This window comes from Carica papaya, chromosome 8, assembly GCF_054855325.1.
Source record: "Carica papaya isolate Zhongbai chromosome 8, ASM5485532v1, whole genome shotgun sequence".
NCBI classification, from domain to species: domain Eukaryota; kingdom Viridiplantae; phylum Streptophyta; class Magnoliopsida; order Brassicales; family Caricaceae; genus Carica; species Carica papaya.
In genome coordinates, this window is record NC_142316.1 from 35,050,836 (window position 1) to 35,071,951 (window position 21,116).

The 21,116-nt window shown below is 35.8% G+C and overlaps 1 protein-coding gene across 1 annotated transcript; it reads right to left on the minus strand.

The window, feature by feature from the left end:
• Positions 1-30: 30 nt before the first annotated feature.
• Positions 31-19,509, minus strand: NRPA1 (nuclear RNA polymerase A1). The gene is made up of 21 exons (XM_088210163.1): positions 19,291-19,509; positions 18,739-18,908; positions 18,272-18,431; positions 17,859-18,176; positions 14,845-15,075; positions 14,528-14,698; positions 13,605-13,767; positions 12,499-12,689; positions 9,258-9,521; positions 8,887-8,975; positions 8,584-8,731; positions 8,261-8,479; positions 7,623-8,021; positions 7,375-7,522; positions 6,852-7,060; positions 4,983-5,185; positions 3,936-4,134; positions 3,590-3,861; positions 2,656-2,796; positions 1,375-2,212; positions 31-889 (listed from the first exon to the last, which is right to left on the minus strand). The coding sequence occupies exons 1-21, from the start codon at positions 19,312-19,314 to the stop codon at positions 293-295; spliced, it is 5,154 nt and encodes a 1,717-aa protein (XP_088066289.1). The 5' UTR covers positions 19,315-19,509; the 3' UTR covers positions 31-292.
• Positions 19,510-21,116: the final 1,607 nt, after the last annotated feature.

Consider the following 21,116-nt stretch of genomic DNA (forward strand, 5'->3'; position numbering starts at 1 on the left):
ATAAATATAAACACCCACAAAAAAGTTCCCTAAGAAAAAACAACATAAAAGTAAGATTAGTCAATGTAATTGAAAATCATGACATAATCCTACGAATCAACTGTGAAGATTGACCTGAACCACTATGAGACAAAATATCAGGACTGTATCATTATACCTCAAAATGCTATACAATGCTTTCCCTTAATTTCCTCAACATAGAGTCGATTCTGAAGATCTATTAAAAGAATACATGCCAAGGCCAAAATTTTTTTTTCAATAGAGGCACAAAATTTTACAATTTCAGTATGCATTAGACTTCCAATTTTTGCATCAAGTCGAAACATCCAGTGCCCATTTTCACTGGCAACCCGAGACAGATTCTGGCTGAAGGAGTCTCCAAGTTGTCTGCCTCCCCATACTGAGATGCATGGAGGATGAACTTGGATGCGGTCTCAAAAGACATTTTAGCAAATGGTGATGTAGAATCTGCTATGCCCCCAAGTCTACTCATGGGACGATAACCCCCTGTGTGCGTCATGTAGTCAGCAATGAGCGTCAGGTGCCGGATATTCACAGAAATCCCGTAAGACTTGAAAACGTGATTTATCTCCCTGATGATGGTCTCTCTAGCCGCTTCCACCCCATATGTATTTAGCATAGCATGTACGCTGTTGCAATATATGTACCTGACATCAAGGTGATCTTGCAATTGCCAGAAGGAAACTAAATCTATTCCGGCTGCATTCAGTGCCGGAATTGATTTCTTGTCTTCGGTCTTGATATCTTTTCTATCCTTTGGATCTTTTCCATAGTAAATCACCTGACCATCACTGCAATCGCCCACTTGACATCGCTCAATTCTTCCAGAGTTCTGTATGTAAACCTTCTTTGCTGTCTTCTGAGCAATCTGCAGGACGTCAAGAAACACAGATGTGGATTAGAAAAAACACATTCTGTTTACTTAATAAATATAATAAATTCTAATATTCACTTCATCAGTTTAACCTGATGCTCCAGCGAGTTATTTTAAGAGAGTTGAGCTAAAATTTTCCTCTTCAACCTAAAGCCTAAGGCCAAACTTTTGCTTTTCCATAGTTAAAAGCTTTACCATCTGGAAGCCAACTGATGGCTCAATGTAAAAGACAGCCAGAGAAGTTCACAATTCATATGAAAAATTTTCCATAGTTAAAGCTTTACCATCTGGAAACCAACTGATGGCTCAATGTAAAAGACAACCAGAGAAGTTCACAATTCATATGATGCAAAGCAGGTAATGGTATTTACTACAGAACTTTTCTTCTTTAAGAAAAGTGCAACCTTGGTGAAGGAAATAAGCAAAAAACATCCTGTTTGCCAGAAGGAATGACAAGATAAATGACAACGAGAAAGTACCTGAGCTAGCAGAATATGAGGTTCGTTGACAAATTTAAAATGGACCTCAAACTCTAATCCCTTGGCTTCTATAAAAACTGCACGATCTGTTTCCTTCTTGAAAAATTTGGCTTTGACTTTCTTTGTTCTTTTGGTTTCTGATTTGGTCTTTTCAGCTCGTGACTTTGACTTGGAGGGTTTTTCAGACAGTTGACTTTCAAAGGCATCATCCTTTGATGGTTTTACTGAACTTTTAGAGACCTCACCCTTACCATCCCGTAACTCGATGATATCATCCTTGCTAATTTCAATCTCATCCTCGTTCTCAATGTCAGAATTGTCGCCTTCAACTCTAACATGAGAGAATTCTTCATTAATTTCCTCTTCAGAACCATCTTCATAGTCCATCTCATCTGTAGTTTGTTTTTTCCGCTTTTGTGCATCTGAACCAAGGTCCTCAACGTCTTGACCATCGTCATCACCAGAATCATCATCATCTTCCACACGCCGTGATTCACTGGCAGAAAAATCTTCATCAGTCTCATTTGAAGCCTTTGGTCGTGAGTCTGGCATAAAATTCTTTATACCACTGATTCTAGAGAGCAAAACCAGATGATTTTGTATGGCATCCTCCAGCTCCCTCAAGTACGAAATCTGCAAGGTATCTTCCCAGTCTTCAACTGAAATATCTGTGTACTCTGGATAGTGTTCAGGTTTGTACAGTTTCATCTTAAGCTTATGAATACTGCATATTTGGTTGTCTTGAATGGCAAAAGGTACAACAGATACTTCCATCCTCTCTATTATGTCTGCTACCGCAATTTTTCTCAATCTATCAGCAAGACGGTTTGCGTCCTCCCTGCACATAGAAAATATATCACATTATTGAAACTTGTATCTCAAAATAAGAGGTCATGTGAACTTGTGGAGCTGAACCCAGAAAGATTCCTTAAGAGAGAAAGAGCCACGGTCCTCAGCCGACAAGGCACTGAGTTGGACAAGCATCCCAACCATAAAATTCTCCTATGTGTTGCCCCGTTAAAAGTTGAATATAATTTTGGCAGCAAGTCAGACAACTTGCAAACACAGAAGAAATTAAGCCAACATCTAACCCAATATTTTTCACTACAGCAATAGAACCTCAATACAAACATCTCACTTGAAGAACTTTCTTTCTGAGAATATTAATTTTTACCACTTTTCGTTGGGATGAATGCAGAACGAACTCTAAATGACAAAAAAAAAAGAAGAAAAAGCAGTTAATAGATAGCAGAATAAACTATTGAATAGCAAGGTACTCACTTTGTTCTCCCCTCTCGCAAAGGGCATGTCATTATTGGAGTTTTGAGATCATTCGAAGCAGTCATCAAGATTTCCTGTAGGCGAGGAATTCCCAGTGTGACATTCATTTCACCTCGTCCAGCAAGATGGAAAGTGTTCAACCTGAAAATAAATCCCAATTTCAATAAGCAAAGAAAAAATTAGGTACATATGATTTGCATTATAAGATACTAATGTCATCTGAGTATAAGAATATAGAATCAAGCCATAAAACCAATCAAGTAAATCTCATCGCAGATTTACATTAAGGTACAGAAAAATCTAATACGTGTCTTGCTACTTTACACAGTAACGAAAACTGGTATCAAATAATTTATCTACAAATCATCTAGCTGGGAAACTGAAGAAAACACACCTCTCTCAGACCAAATAAAATGAAAAAGATGCAACTCTTACTATGCAGTAAATTTCCAATTATCTAATTATTAGTGGTCCTCCAGTTAATACACCATCTCCAAATTAATGCATGTAGAGAACAAATAAATGGGAGAAAAAAGAGAGAGAATATACCCACTGATCTCGTCCATGTTAAAGTAAAAATGAGAAAAGGAGAGAGATAATACAGAAAGTTCATTCAAAAATGCAGAAAATTTAACATGCCTTAATATTGTGCCACATTCATGGAGCCACCTGTGAAATTTTCACTACAAAAACTAAATCATAGAACTAGTTTCTTTTTTTGTAAAAGAACAAAGAACTAGGTATTTCCTTTTCTATGGTGGATTAAGAAGAGAAATCAAAATATTAAAAAGATGCAGATCCTAAATATTAAGATTGAAATATGGATACGAATTTGAGGCCCCGGTAAAAAGTACATTACATTGTTATGGTTTTTACCTGACAAGGCACTGGCTAGCATTGATCTAGAAATAATCTGTAAAAAAAAATTTCTTACGTCATTTGCGTCGAAGGTTCCCCTACAGACTGGGCAGCAAGTACACCAACTGGCTCCCCTGGCTGGGCAAGACTTGAGAGGAATCTGGACTTCAATAACTTCAAGAGTTCCTCTTGTTTGACTAAATTCAGAGCAACTCGGTCATTTAAGGGGAGTTCCTTCACAAATTTCTCAGCTTTCTTCTTAAGAGCAGAGGGCAATTCCGTTATATAATGATTCGAAGTATCAAAGGTCGTCCCCCGACCACATGCTTCGAGGATCATATCTTGATTCTAAATAAGTAGTAAAATAATTAGAACAAGTTTTCAGAAAATTCCAAATAAAAAAATCAAGAACAAGTTCTTACAGCTGTCAGTTCTTTGAACTTTGCAATAAAGCTTGTCCGATGAACATCCACACCATCTTCTCCATATTGGAATTGAATTATCGAACCATCAGCATCACGGACTGTATAATCATAACTCACCTTCAGGCTCTCAAGATTTTTTATTAAGCATCTTTGTAGGTATCCACTGCGGGATGTTTTGACAGCAGTGTCAACTAACCTACAATAGAAGAATAATTTTGGAAAGTGATTGATAATATAATGAAAGACCATATGCCTCAAATTCAGAAACATAAATATAGACTTAATGGTGTGGAGCCAGACAGTAGCCAGAACAACCCCGAATACAAAGTCAATATTATTATAGACCTATAGTTCATATGGAAGCACTGTTTCAGGCAGATGGATAAAATACCATAATGCATGTATGTTAAACATGTTTCAAAATGATTCTGGCTCCGAGCCAGTTCTACCTTTCAGATATGATCTGATCTAACAAAAACCTTCACCAAATTTGGTCATTCAGCAGCTAGAACCGATCATGACATGCCCTTTTGACATTTTTTAGTTGTATCCCGACTAAGTAGGTCCTCATGCTGGTTCGCTGGTGGTAATATCGATTTTGACATAATGTGTTTAAAGAAAAATGGAATTACATATTCTTAGAGCCAGTAATGATAGTTCTTACTTGGATCCTGAATTGCAATTAAATGACTTGAGGGGATGCTATCCTTTGTCAAGGGAATTTCCTCGTGCTTAAAAACCAACCAAATAAAGGAAATTGCACATTTGTGTCGATTCCATTGAAGCCTTAATCACCCAATATTCTTTTAAGTAAACATTGTTTAGTTTAATGTAAGAATATAATGCAGATCTTGCAACTTGAGACTCGGAACAAGTGCCCAAATCTCGTAACAAACACAACAACTTTGACTACTCATCTAGCGCACAATGGTTTTTTCGAATGCAATTCCTACTTAATAAAGTTTAAAAAAGATATTATCATATAAATACAACATTCACTTCTTCTAAATAAAGAAAAAATGAACTAAAGATGAAGTTTAGTACCCTTCACGCCCAGCCATGCAATGGAAATAATATTCTTGAGGACGAAGACCAGTAAGAAAGCGATCACTAATAAACCCCCCAGCTCTTGGGGCCCAATCCCAAGGATGGAAGCAGGGTAATGTCTTTCCAGAAACCATTCGAGGGACTCGCTTTCCTTCCAATTCTTGCTGTCCCAAATGTGAAGATATTTGTTGGAAATTAACCTGCTCAGAGTACCATGCAAATGGTGAAAAATGTCAAAACTCGCAACATTAAAGTATTAATCAAGAGACTATCTTCGCCATATTTAGTTTTAAGCAGTTATGATAAATGCTCATACATAGAACCAGAAGATAAATTTTATTTAACATGTAAGAGCACAGGAGTATCCAACATAATCTAAACAAAATTTATGATTAACCTCTTCGCTAAACAAAGAACAATTTTCAAAGAATCAGAATGCAAGTTCACGACAGAATCCTTTCTGTGAAACAATATTCGAATCTGCAGTTCAAACAATATTTAAATTTAGAGAGGGGCAGTTTCTGCATGTTTCTCCATTGGTATTGTGGTTGGAGAGAAATCCAAGGATTTTTAAGGACTATTCTCGACCTCTTCTGGTTCTGTCTATCTGGGCTAACCAGCTAAGGTGCATAGGCTTCATAAGGACAACGCTTTACCTGTCTTGCAAAGAAATTAGATAGCATTGATGTATTTGTTTTTGTTCCTCCTCTCCTTTTTCTTTCTCATTAAGACCTCTTATCTTCTGTATTTTCTTCACTTCTCTATAATAACACTTTTTACTATTAAAAAATATCCTCAGAACACTAAAATATTGACTAATGGATTAGGTAGAATTTTCCAAAACCACTCTTGATGAGTTAAGAACCTTATTACTGACAAAATATCCAAGAACTGAAAGAAAAAGCAGGTCCTTTCTAAAAATAACAATAATAATAGGACCTATTTCAAAAGTATTCCTGATTTCTTTTTAACAGTCATAAAAATATAATTGCTAAGTACCAATAAACTTCAGTACACCCATATGCAAGTAGTTGCTGCTCTTTTTTTTTCCTTTTCTTTTTAATAACAAAAGAAGACTACAGAAGAAAGATATTATGAGGAGGGAGGAGAAAATGTCCCCCTATAATAAACAAAAACAGAAAATTCAAACAGGAATATCGATAAAATAAAGAAGCTCTATCCCTTCGAAAAATACGGGAACCCCCCATGAAAAGGCATGAGCAACGATCCACACATAAGATAGGACCACCACCCGATCCCAATGGACGTGTTTGCTGAAAGCATTAACGAAAACATTCCAGCCTTAATCACGAAGCACCACAAAATATTGTACCTCTACACAAAGCCCTATATGCCATACCCCTCATACTACAAAGATGGGAAGATGTAAAAATTTCTAGGATAGCAAAACAGACACAAAACTATTAAAATATCAAAGAGGTTGTTCATCAGCTTCCAGGCTGCATCAGAATGGTTTTTTTTTTTTAATAGAAAGAGTATACATCAGAATATTTGTTACTCCCTAAATAAAAATCAGGAAAAAACTCGAGCTCTTCACTCTATTCTTTCCCTTTTTCCGGGTTTCAAAGTTGTCAAAACCTTTCTTCTCTTTATTACAAAAGATCAACAATAATGTCAAGGCCCTAAAAGAACACTTGAGTTTCTAAAAGCTCAAACCAATCTACCATTATGCCTTTGCGCTATGTGACACCAATCCCAGATTATCCAAACAAAAGGAAAAAAAAACCATCAAGATGAGCCAAAAGCCACCACAGGCTTATTATTTTGCAAGAACCATGAGCATAACAGAAGCGTGTATTTAAAGAAAAAATACTTATTAAAAAAAAAGTAATACAAGAAACTTACCTTACTACCTTTAGCCCCTGATGTAGTCATAAGAGATATCCAGTTCTTTCCAGTGGGCTTCAACAACCCCTCAGATAACAACTCATTCATAATACCCTTGCTTGTACATTGATTCAGTTCATTCACAATGCTCCTATCCAAGGATGTCAAGGCAGCATCGCCATCACTACATATAGTTCTTTCAATTTTTGATTTTAATTCCTTTGGGTCTGCAAAGCCGAAAGGAACAAGATATTACAGACTCATTAAGAAGATATGTTAAACAAAGAACAATCAACAAATCTTTCTACATAATGCTGGCAGGTTCCAACAGATGCCTACAGAATAAGTTTACTATATTTAACATGCTATTCAATGTGTTGTGAACTAGAACAACAAGATGGGTGTACCTACACCCCATTGCTTGCTTGATAAAAAGAGAGTAGTAGATGAAGTAATACTGAAATTTTATACAGATATAGACATAAAATGAAGTGCTGCAAAGATTTTGTATAATTTATCAGCTATTAAGGAAACAACGGACCTATTTTAGCTTCAGCTTTAATTCCAAGAGCTTTACAAAGTACTTTCTCACCAATATGATCACACTCTTCTAGTTGCCTTGTTCTTGCATCGTCCTTATCTTTCTTTATCAAAAGATCATCTAATCCACAAGTGAGTCCATGCCGCATCTAAATTATGAACAATATTCAATAGGTTTTATAAACACCAAAAAAAAAAAATCTTGAATACAATACAAGACTTATATCGCAGTAAGGAAAGAAACCTGACCTGCAGGAAAACAGTGGACAGACGACTCAATGCAGAGAGAAAAAGTCCTGCAGTATTTGAGCCATAGAGCTCTTGTACCGTATGAACCAGACCATAATCAGCAAACTGAGCCTTATCAATCACACCTCGCACAAAATCGTTTTTATAGATTAACAGCTTATCTTCATTATCCACTAACTTCTCTGATTCATTTTCGTCTGCACACTCTCTTTCCTTGCTGAGTGTATACACAGATTTCTGTTTCTTTTTCATCACTTTATCTTTGTCATTCCATTTTCTCTTGCTCATCACATTTTCAATTGATTTACTTTTGAAAAAGTCCCGTGGAAGTTTCCCAGCTTTCTCAACAGTGAATGGCGGGCACCCTTTAGTTATGTGATTTAGCACAGCAGTAATAACCTAGAATAAACACCAAAGAAAAACATTACCATTAACAAAGAAATTTTCTTGTTGAAACTAAGGGCCCACTGAAAAAGACAACAAAGAATGGCAAAAACCATGCATCCAAGACAAATACAGAAGCACCAGAAGAAAATATCAGATTTATGTAGAAGAAAATTCCTTTTCACATATACCGATGCAATTTAAAAGCATTTGCATGTTCAAGTACTAAACTGCTCCATATATGCAGAACTAACCTGCTTTCCTGTCCACAGAGGCTTTGGCTTCCAGATTGCAGGAAGAATAGGAAGCATGTCTCCTTCTGAGCTCCATATAGAAACTTTCTTGCCAGGTTTTCCAGAAGCAGAACCTAATCCAACAACAGACACACCTGAGCTGTACAAAAGCTGATTAAATTCTTCTCGATTTAAGAAAGTGTCCTTCTTAGTCAGGAGAGCAGCACTTACGATATGATCCTGATAAAATGTTATTTTAACATCAACTAAACCATGCAAGCAAAAAAGCTGTCTGGAAGAAATAAAATCTATTGGAAACCATTAAAATAAAACAAAACAGAAACCTGAATTAACGCTCTAAGTGGTTCACCACTGGAAGGCCTGACATACTGATTATTTGCATTAACAATGTTATAGGCCTCAGCACGAGAAATTTCATCTTGTGGGAAATGAACATTCATTTCGTCGCCATCAAAATCAGCATTATATGTGCTGGCATGAAAACAACCAAATTTAATAATGGTAGAACTTGTTAGGGAAACCCCTGCACTTGATCATGAAGTTCGAATAATTGATTCTGTGCATGCACGTGGAATATGTGTACATTTGTGGACATATTTTTCTCTTAAAAACAGTGAAATATCAACCTGCAATTTGCATAGTGCATACGTATTGTCTTTTCCCCCTTTAAAACACGAACCACATGTGCCATTATACTGGGTTTATGAAGTGTGGGCTGCCAACCAAAAAGGAAAGAAATAGCACATCAATTACACAAACTATGAACAGTGCAAGGAAAAAAGAAATCAATAACTTCAATTTTCAGCATAACCAAATATCATATACATTCGTCACCAACACTCCTAAAAATGGTTTGTTATGTTACAAGATGTATCCAATTGGTGGCTTTGCACATATACGAGAAAGCCAGTTCTCTGTTTCTTATGTTACTTGTGAAAAAAGACAGCAAAGTGAGTGATTTCAGCATAGGTTCAAAAACAATTTGCATATCCAATACCTGACGATTGACAAGAACAACATCTCCATCTTGCAAGTGCCGATAAACAATTTTGCCTTCGAGTTCATTATCTAAACTCTTCCCAGATTGTACTAAAGCCCCTTTTGATGATGGTAATTTTCTTGATATGGCAATTCGCATTTTTTGGTTTAGCGGCAACCTCATCGTGGTCAACTTATCACTATAATGTGTTGCTCCAGGATGAATATCAGAGCCATTGATAATAGCTTCCCTCAATTTTCCAAGATTCCAAGGAGTCACCCTCTGCAATAATAACAACAGTAATAACAGAAAAGAATAGAAAAAATCAATATCAGAGAAATTAGGATATCTATAAAGACATAAACAGAAGCCACAAACTAAACTCCAGAATATCAGGAATATTTTAAAAAAAAAAAAGAGCACAAACATGCAAGAGTAAATTGCCTTAGATGTGCCTGAAGTTTAGGTGGACAACAACTTCGCATGCTACATTGTCAAAAACTGACATTCCAAGGATATAAGTGCAATCAACAAAACCAGAGCCATGAAAGCTCGTAGATATTTTTAAAGGAAATTAAGTACCACTACAATCTACTAAAATTAAATAAGCTAATAATCAATGTTTTCAAAGGCAAGGCATTTAACCCTTTGTGAAGCTAGCAAAGCATTTTACATCATATGCTTCTAGAACTTTTGAGTCTAAGCCTTATTGATATGAATATAATTAATCAAGAAAATTTGCTTTCTATAGTAAGGAAAAAGTACCACATCTTTGTTCTTAACACTTTTTTGGCAATTAATAACTTGGTAAAGTTTATTCCCACTACTCTCAAGAGAATCTTACTTTTTTTTCTGAAATAACAAATAGTATATGTCATTAAATAGAACCACCTAAGGGGTGCCAACCAGTATACAAAATTATTGACATGACAATCAAAAATGTCAATATGATCCCTGAAATTCTGCAAAGGATATAGAGGATGACTTATAACTAAAAAACCCAAAGTCTGGAACCACCTGTTTCTAACTCTATCTATAATATCCTTCTCCACCCTATCGAAAGCCCTCCTATTTCTTTCTTTCCACACAATCCAAAAAATAGCAAGGGGAGTAGAGCCACACGTCTTTTTCCACCACAACTACCCTTGTAGGTCCATATATCCTCCTTTACCATACCATCATAACCCAACTAATCCCAGGAACCCGTAAGTCATAGTCCAAAGGTTGTACAAGATTGGACACCCAAATAAACACGATTACAAGTCTCTTCTAACCTCCTACAAAGAAAACAACCATTCATCATATTGCCCCTCATTATTAACTTGTCGATAGTGAGAACATAATCTCGCCCAGCCTCCCAAGTGAAGAAGGCTACTCTATGAGAGGCATGTACCTTCCAGATTTACAGATAAGGGAACTTGGTCTCAATGAGATCAGTCCTGGTTAGAAAATTATAGAAGTCCTAATCATGAAGTTATAGAGCTGAGGCTCTAAACTGGTTGGTCATCACTCCCATTCAAGGATACAAAGGCAAGTGAATTCAGGAGAGTTTCATATTCATCAACAAAGACTCCTTCTCAACCTCAAATCTGACCCAAGCTTCTCCACGGCTGTCGGATCTCCGGAGTCCAGATACGCCTTCTCTTTACCTGTTTCAATCACGGGTACTTTCGAAACCGTCTAGGTAACAAGTTGTCAGACCCATTTCAACCAATAACCCAATCTTTTGGCCCTTTCCCGGATCCAGCCCACATGGCCCATTTACATTTCTTGCCACTAACACTATCGCTCACAGCCACCAACACCATTGTTGCCTGAAAACCACCGCATTCCAGTCGGATTCACCTCCACCACACTGTCGTCTCTCGCCTGGGGAATCAACCTCTCGCCACTCTATCAGACACCTTTGACGTGGTGACTGATCTGAGATAAAGAAGAAGAAAAAGAAGAAAGAGAGGAGGAACAGATAAATCTCAGTAGTTTTATTTCTTTTTCGTCGTGATTACAAAACAAAAAATAGAGTCTTTTATAGGTGTTAAGTAAATAAATCAAGCAGCCTCTATGGCCGGGAATCTGCAGCCGTTTCGTGTTGCAGCGACGGCTACGGAATTTACTGATTAGGCTGGAATCTGCAAGATCTGATGGCATGGTTTAGGGTTTGGCAACCCTAACCCTAGCTGACTCAGGTTTATTACAAGTTTGCCACTCAGTAGGAAAAATTCTATTTTTACCCTTCTCTCTGTATTAGGGTTTCCTGACACACTCATCCCCACGCATTGTCCCTCGCCACTCGTTGTCGCAGGAAACCCTTGAATGCCCCACCGTTGCCACTTATCATTACAAGAAACCCTAGAAACCAAAGGCCTTAGATTCAAGTTCCTCTTCTTCCCCCTTTTCAAAAGAATTTTACTTCAAAATTCATTTTCAAACCTAATAAAATTATACAACCAAAATCTGTCCCTATTTGTTTCCCTCAATTTGTTCCGCATGTTCCGAATGCTGTCATTTGATGTACAAGGTTTTTTGGGCAGCTTTGTCTTTCACTATTAAGCACTGAGCAGGTTACATGTTCATGCCCACACTTCACCAAAACCATTGTTGACCTCTAATTCTAATGTCTAACACTTAACATCTTACACATGGAAGCCATGCAGGATTAGTTCACACGGCTCATTTAACAGATCATGCCGATTTTGGAGAAAAGAAAAAGGAATGGAAAAACACATTCTTTATTTCAATAAAATTCTCACCATGTTTAAAGTTAAAAATTTACTCAAGCCACCTTAATATCTGCTTGGATGCATTTAACACCACCGTAGAGTATTTTGAAAGTTTGCATTCTAAAACACTGATAACAATAAGGGGTAAATTTCCTAAGCCTTGATCGGCTAGTACCACTTTAAAATTCAGTACAAAGTTTTTTCAGAAAATCAATATTGCAGCCACCAAAGACAACCAGCTTGTTGAGTCCTTTAATGAATATTTAACACATTATGTTGACACTCCATGTTCAACAATTTGTACAAGTAGCATCAATCTCAAAGCATTTACACAAAGATATAATCAAACATATTTTAAATTCAATCAGGTACTATTCAATATATCTTCTATACTTTTATTTCAAAAAAAATTCAATCAAGTACTAGTCAATTATGAAGGTACCTATCCAGTAAAGTCTCCAGCATCTAAGTTAATATGTGACATTTTATAAATAATAAACAAATATTTCAAACTATGAAGTATTCTGATCTGCCCTTACCTCAGGATAAGTTAGTTTCAGTGCAAAACATGGAGGAATACCAATCTCATTAACTGCCAAATATGGATCTGGGGATATGACAGACCGGCAAGCAAAATTAACCCTCTTTCCCATCATTTTCTGGCGAAACAAGCCTTCTTTTTTCTCCAGCAACTGACATATCCCAGTTCCCATCTCTCTTTGACCTTGACCTATCATTAAGAATGAAAAGACAACTGCTTAGCTGCTAGAGGAAGTGCTTATTCAACTGCATCATTTCTTTGATAAACGAAGAAGAATAATTCAATGAACAGAAAACTGCAACTGAAGTGACACAATTACAAGATGTCCCAATATAACCCAAGAAAATGGGATTAAAAGGAGTTATGTATGAAGGGAAAATCACTGCAAATAAACAAAGTGTTAATTCATTCAATTAAATTTCAAACGAACTTATTCTTATTTGGACCAATAAATAGAACTGAAATCACAGTTAAAACCTACTGGTAGAAAATCAAATGCAACTAATACCATGTGATAACCATTAACACATCCAAGTTTGTTTGCATTTCATACCTAAAGAGTTCCTTTCCAGCTTATTCATCCCATGCCCATTAAATTTTTACAGCCCAAAGCAAGCAACACCAAATCAAGCAAACCCAACCGGCACACAGGTACTAATACATGTAAATCCAACTGGATCTTCATCAAGAACATGCAGTCTCAAAAGAGATCATGGAACACTTAGGTAGAATTCATATAGGACACTACACAACCCTCCCCCTCCCCCCCCCAAAACAAACACACAAACACAAACAAAGGGCGCTGTATCTTACTGGTCAGAAGAGTCACAATTCAGTTAATGTGAATGAATTGGGTAAAAGGGCCCAGTTGCGAATTAGAGACATTAGAGATCTGTAAAGGGCAGCCTAAAACCCATCCTTTCCCAATGCTGTAAGAGCAGTAGGGTTGCCAGTGGGACAAAGGAGATTGACGTATCCAATGGCATATGATTTAATATTTCACCTGTTACCTAAAATAATACCAATGACATATCTATACTAATTGATTAGCCTCTTGTCTAAAAAATGACATAAAATACTTCAAAACAAAACAATGGAACTAACCAGCAGCACTTTTGCCATCATATAGTATGTTGATAGACTGCTGAAGATCCATCCACCTGCTAACTATCTTCGACTGGTCTACATTGTTAGCACGAGCATTTCCCAGTGATATATTGGACTGTAACACCTTACCTAGCAAAACAGTTTGGGGATGTTCCATTACCTATAAAAGAAATCAAACAGCAAAACTATTGATCACTCCAGTGTCGCTGATTGCAACTATCCAGATCAGAAAACACAAACCTAGTAGACCCAGAAGCATCCACCACGAAAAAACAAAAAGACAAATTGAAATGAGATGTCAGTCATAGTAAAGAAACTCATTTAACTCATTTGAACCAAAGAAATTACGTCGAATTATTTAAACCGAGTTTGACTGACTTTGACAAAAGAGTTTGCAGGCGTGATGAACTATTGATGTAACTTCCATCAGAACTACATTATATTTTACCATGCATATTGCTCTTCTACACTGTTAAAGAAGAAGTTGCAGAGAGATGAAGTGGGATGGCTATATCTCAAGTTGTTAGTCTGCATCCAACAACTTGCCATCTATATTTGTCCATCAAATCAATAGTTGCAGAAGTAAGTTTCCCATTGACTATATTACCCCTCAGTTCTTTGAGTTCCTTTTTTGAAGGAAATAAACATTGTTTCTTTATGAAATTGAATGAGTATTAGATGTATACGGTGTCAGTTCAGTACAGTTTATAATTGAAACCAATAAAAAGGTACCAAGAAATATTAAAGATAATCAAGAAAATGAATACAGGAAAAGATTAAAAAGTTCCTTAAATCATAGGACAGCTGCAAAGCCTTTCAGGGGAAAAATATATCATTGGACAAAAAATATAGTTTAAGTGTCAAGAAAAGCTCTCTATATGTAGAAGGTAAGAAATCCAATCCACTAAAAAAGTACTCACACTATCACCTCCCTTGGTCGGGGCACGGAATTTAGTTGGCGGCACAAGTACACTCTCCAAGAAAAACATAGAATAATCCACTTTCTTTTCAAATCCATACTGCTGAAGATTACCGATGAACAAGCAAATTTCAGGCTCATTTTGCCATAAAAGTTTTACGATCTCTTTAACCTGCAATTTCAAGTATTAGAAGTATTACCAAACTAGAGTAAGCTTATTCAGGAAAACTAAATGGTTATTGATGCACTTCACTATCAAAAGATTTAGGCAGACCCAAACACTAAGGCCACAAATGTCGAAAATTTTCAGGAATGTACCTCAGTTGGCAACAAATGTCTAGAATTCTTCTGCTTAGTGAACTCAAGATGTAGCTTCTCAGATTTTTTTCCACTTTTTTTGGTAGCATCATTTTCATGTCCATAGGAGGCACAACCAGGGGTATTTCCCTCTTGAGTGATATCATTACAATCTTCTACACTACCAAGTGGATCTCCCATCTCGTGCCCTTGAATAACATTTGCTCGAATACTGGCCCCTGACATACCAGCCTGGATTTCAACCAAAACAATTATTGATTTCCCTTGTAGCCAAAATCTTATGTTATATTACAGTAAAAATATGGCATCATGTGCAGGCTTAGAAAGTTTCAGATATAGTGAATACCAAGTAACATCACAAGCAACCAAATTAAAATGCAAGCTAGTAGTGGGATCACAAAGCATATTGAGAATAACTGTTTAATTATCCAAAACCTCATGCATGTTAAAAAACTTTTATTGGAACAAAGATTGGCATGACTCTCCCTCCAGATAACGTATTATTAAATTGATGAGCACCAATAAATATTTAGTTTTAACTTTATTTTTTGATAAATAGTTTATTTTAACTTTGCTACATTATAAGAAGCAATGTTGCCAAATAAATCCTTCTTTAAAAAAATCAAATCATTGTGAAAACAAATGCCACCAAAAAGGACAAATAGAAAGTACATAAGAGGTTTCAAGAACCAAGCAAACCTAAAAATGAATGTTCATGTTAATAGCATGGCAGCAACATTTCTCCTCAGCTAAACAAACAAAAAGAGGTCTGGCGCGGATGAGTTCTCGATGGATCATTTGGTCAAGTGGGAGCTATGCTATCTCCCTGAAAAAAGGATGGGAGTACAGACACTGGGAACCTTATGGGTAAAAACCTCTGGTTAAATGATAATAAACCCTTGAAACATCTTCTCCTATGGTGCTCTTAGGGTGAAAAGCTTATGGGATTTGGCTCTTAATATTTTGGGGATTTCTTGGGCTGTCAACAGGTTAATTCAAGCAGAACTGTTGGCTTGTGATGGTTTCTTTTGTCGCAAGAGCAATAAAACGTTTCTCAGCCTTATCCCCTATGATATTTTTTGGTTCACATGGAAAGAACGAAGCAGGAGATTGTTAGAGGGTGTTTTTTGCTACTTTTAGAGACCATTGATTTCGAGCTCCATGTACTTTAGTTGGAGGACTTCCATTCCTTAGAAGGGAAGAGCTTGGGATAACCTTCATTTTTGTCTGATTTCCCTGTTTAAGTTTGGTTTTCGGTTGTACCTATGGGAAACTCCTTGGTCCCTCTCTTCAATATTTCTTCTCTCTCTAAAATTGACTAAATGGTTATAATGTTTTCCAATAAAACTTTAGAATATTTCTTCTCTCTACAAAAATTGACCGAATGGTTATTGATGATTTCCAATAAAACCTCACTCTTTGTGACACGGTGCGCAAGAGTAAATTTGGGCTGCATTGGAACAGTTTGGATACTAAATTCAGAAACTCGTTTCGGTTCTCTTTTTCTTCAAAACAAAAATATGAAGTCTATATCTCACAAGACTCCTGTAAATCAATTTGATGAATCTTTTTCATCTTCTATCAGGTTGAAGGTGGGAATGATTCTCATGGATTGTTCTGGGACTCCTGCTTGTTCTTTAGTATAGCCTTTCCCTTCACCATAAAAATCCTATTTTTGCCTTTCTGATTTACAATGAGGCCATCTTTCTTGGAACTTTTCTTCACAGAAATCTTAATCATCGTGAAGCAGATGACATACTTTCTTTGCTTCAGCTTCTTGAGCCTACCAATTTTTCTTCTAACCAAATTTGGTAAGTTTTGCCATTGGTAACTCCCTTTGGAAGGTTTTCTCTCCCTCTAAGGACGAGTATTTGCTTCAAAAGTGATCCTTAGAATCAATACTAACAGTCTTCTTCAAGTTTGCTTGCTGAATCATGCTTTATCCTCAAGTGTATGTTTCCAGCTTCACTTTCTTACAACACATGAGTTCTATAAGGACATTTCTTTATCTATTTCATAGACCAGCTCTTCCTTATTGATTTTACTTTGTTGTTTCAGCCTTCTAGTGATTTTGGTTTTTCTTCTACTTTTGGAGGGTGCACAGTCCTCTCTTGTTGGAACCATCCTCTTCTCTTATAATAATTTTTTTACATAAAACATATAAACATTGAGAAACTCTGACAAACTAATTAACATGAGAGCAGAATTCCCAATTCATTAAATAAGGCTGGTAAAGTAACGCCTAAGAAAGTGTTCAAAATAGGGTCATTCTAACATAATTTTCTGCTGAACAACACAAAATTTGGATTAATGTAAGACCATAGTGGCTTCCCACCGACATACCATTTCTTAGAAGCTGAAAATTGTCATATTTTTCCCTCAGTTCCGTATCCAGATCAGGTCAAGAAAGACATATTTCATAAGAAAATAAAGAAGCAATAAAACAAGCTAGCAACATATACTCTTTTGCATACAATTGCAAACCTCTCTCATTTTTCCCTCTTTGTTTATCCAATTCTATTAGATATTTACAGATAAAATTGTCACAAAGCATATCTTGCCATCAAAAGTTCAAAATCAATATTCACGCAAAGCTTGCTTAATAAGAATGTAGAACCTAGAAATAAACAACCCACACAAGTACAATTCCTAGCATAAACCCATAGCCATGATATCTAAAATCTTCTAACAATTTGTCCGGTTCAATTCTTATTAATTTTTATCTTATTCCTCGACTTATTCTAGACTAATCCTGATAAGTAAATGAATGTACCACATCCACTGTCACTTTCAAATCTTTGCAGGCGGATTTTCAATTCCTATTTAGCTAGAAATTAAAAAGTCCACCCCCAATGAATTCATGAAAATAGAGGTGGTTCAACCACTAAACTATAGTGTAATTCTACATATTAAGATGATCCAGTGATTAGATGAAGGAATAAGGTACAAATTGATAAGCAACTAAACCAGATGGACCTATATTTTTCAAGAGAGAGTTAAACAAAATAACATACCATTTGGAACCATCCAAAGACAGGCTTGTTCACTGAAGGATTTTTTGCTTTGCACCTCTTACACTTAGCAGTTTTTAACTTCATAAATTTATTCAAAACAGCATTTGCTTCAGCAAACTGAAGAGAGGTCCACTGTCGGAATTTTGGTTGCCCGGCATCTTGATCATGTGCACCTGAAAGAACAGTTGAACAAGTTTCGTGGCTCCAATCACTATCCTCTGAGTATGAGGATACACTTGGTGAGTCTGAACTTAATTCTTTGGCCCCAACAACATCACCTTTTATGATGAGTTTGAGTCTAGAAACACAACTCTCAACCTTAAATTGACAGCAAGGGAAAAAAAAAGAAAATTATGAGAAGAAAGGCCAATCAGAACCTCCTTCGAGTTGATGCAAAGTAATAGAATAATTACCTCGTTCCTCTCTATCCTGAAATGATGGCAGAAGAAACAAGTTTTTTGTATAAGGCTATGAAGGAAATTGAAAAGCAAGGGATTGTAAACTGGATAAACAAGCTCGATATGACCACAATGACCCGGACAATTCAGTCTGAGATGTCCACATGTTTTGCATCTGCATTGAAGTGATTAAAAAGTGATATGATTGAAGCATTTACCAACATCAAAATCACCTTAAAAGAAGAAACCGTGAAATTCAAAATCACCCACTAGACATGATGTATGGCATATCATATTAATCCTCTGTTTCCATACTCATTAAGTGGAAAGAGGAAACCAGACAGACTAACCAAAGAAGTACTACCAATCCATCATGCAGGCAATTTAAACATGAAAACAAAATGTTAAAGAGTGAAACTTTTGGTGAAGAGTAACAGAAAATGAAATTGATGAAAACTTATAAACAGTTGAGGAGAACTTACGGTGCCCTCTCATCCAGAGGACCCAATATGGGATCATAGAGACCACCAGGCACAGGCCTGTCCACGGTGTCAAGCAAAATTGGATTTGTAAGTTTGAGAAAACTATGCTTCCGAACTTCCTCATCCGTCATGAAACTGAACCTTACTGCATCAATTATCTCCGTCGCGCCCTGGAATTTAGCTTCAAAACTTTAGGAGAAAAAAAAAAAGAACTCAAAGAATAGAGTGTATAAACCAAAACCATATCCTTCCCCTTCATTGACTTTTACTCTTTTTATCCTCATTCTTCCTCCTATTATAGCATTACTATCGACATGTAATCAAAGTAAAAAGACTTTTAAGCTTAAAAAGAAGTTCACTCGCAGCAACAAGTTAGCCAAACTCGGTACCAAATTATTTGGAAAAACAAATACAAAATCAATACCGCTAAACCCGAGTAAATACATATATACATATACTGCGTACATAACACATGTACAGAAGCGACACAATAATATCTACGTATTATATATCTAGTGAGAGATAGAGAGAGAACGAGAGAGAGAGAGAGACCTCTGTGGTTTGAGCTTGAGCCATGGCGGCGTTGCCTGGAGGATGTACACTCTAGAATGACGAAAGATGAAGAGAAAACAACGAGAAAGCGGTAAGGAAAGCGTTAATGTAGGGTTTAGCCGGAGTTGCAGGACGCTGGTCTGCGGCAGGGATTTCGTTTGATGGGGCTTAAAGAAAAGTGGAAAGTCTCTTTCCGCTTCCATTGAGGAGTTCTTCTCTCGCGAACTCAAAGCGCTCTGTCACGTGAGTAGCATATCACACGTGCGAGGAAAAGAGGAGTTGTGTATTTTGTTGAAATCTCAAAATTGCCCCCATAAGCACAATTCTCTTTTTTGCATATTCCTAATTTTAATTTTACAGTAAATTAAATAAATATCATATATTCTAAATTAAATTTTAATTTTAAAATATGTATATTGATTAGTTAAAAAAAATTTTAAAAAAATTTTAATAATTTTGAAAATTTTATTGATAATTTAAACCTTGTAGATACTCATACAATATCTCTTATTCATAAATGTGTGATATAATTTATTATAGATATTTATATAATATCTATTATTCATAAATATGTTATATAATTTATTTTACTTATTTTTATATAAGACTTTGTTCTTCCATTTTTTAGTGATAAATACTATTAAATTATTTTAGTAAACAACATAATAATTAAAAAAACATTTGAATAAAAAATATTGGAGTACGATATTTAACTTAGTTTTTTAGTTTTTATGGAGAAAATAAGTCAAATGTAGAGCATTAGATGAACTTGTTGGGTATCTAATATAGTGTATATAGTAGTAATTATTAATGTTGTTTATCAACATAGATTTTAAAATTTTTAAGCCATGTGTGTAAAGATACGGAACTTAAAGTAAACGAATTCATACTTTAAATGCGAAAGCAAACAATAATGTTAGAGTTTACATTTCTTACACAATAATTATGGGTGCCTAATAAAATTACATGAATGTCTATTTTATAGCGGTTTGTAAAAAAAATAAAATAAATCACTAAAAATAGTAAATAAATGTCTTAAGAGGTTAACCTCCACTAGCATTTGATGTGGTACGGGAGGAAACCTACTAACAACTCTCATGTTGATCAGGATCTTGATCTTGGTCTTCTTGATCTACAATTGTTAATATGAGGGTAACGTACACTAGCTCAGTAAGAATATGACACTAATCACTAATATAGAAAACCGAATGCTGATAAAAAAATACAAAACAACTAATGGAATATTTTTTTTAAGTAAATTCATTTAATATAAAGAAAACTGTTCATTCCATACTTACCCTTACGAGTTTTTCAAACTCAACCTATAAAGACAATTACTCAGATAATATTATGATTTCATTTACAAGTGAGCAAGAGCTGCAATTTTCCTTTTTTTTTACCTGATTATTGGAACTCCTAGGGGTCCATAGGGATATTTTCCTACTCGTGAACCCAATATCTAAATTTTTCAATTAACCTACTTGTCTTCATACCCCGTCCGGTAATGAGCGTCAAACACACCATCGCCTCGATATCCTGTCCGGTATGAGGGTGAACTATATCTCTCAAACTCTTATAGTATGAGACTTCTCAGCCCCGTCCATCTAAGATAATGTCCGCAATAAGGTTCCCTATGTACCGGGTCCGTCTATTATTTTTTAAGGTATTCAATAAGTCTTTTTTACATAGATTCAAAGTATAAACCGATTAACAGTTACATACCAATAACTTATATTTGCATATCAATAATAGGTCATGCAAATAGGCGATACGTATATCAGAAAATATAATCGAAATATTTATTGTAAACTGAACCAACAAATGGG

Excerpts from the sequence above, each read along its gene's own strand:
- NRPA1 (XM_088210163.1), bottom strand. The coding sequence starts at position 19,314 with ATGGCTCAAGCTCAAACCACAGAG. Across the intron at positions 18,177-18,271 it reads TCAGGATAGAGAGGAACGAG|GTTGAGAGTTGTGTTTCTAG; the intron begins GTAATTATTCTA and ends TGTCAATTTAAG. Across the intron at positions 8,976-9,257 it reads TTGTTCTTGTCAATCGTCAG|CCCACACTTCATAAACCCAG; the intron begins GTATTGGATATG and ends TTTGGTTGGCAG.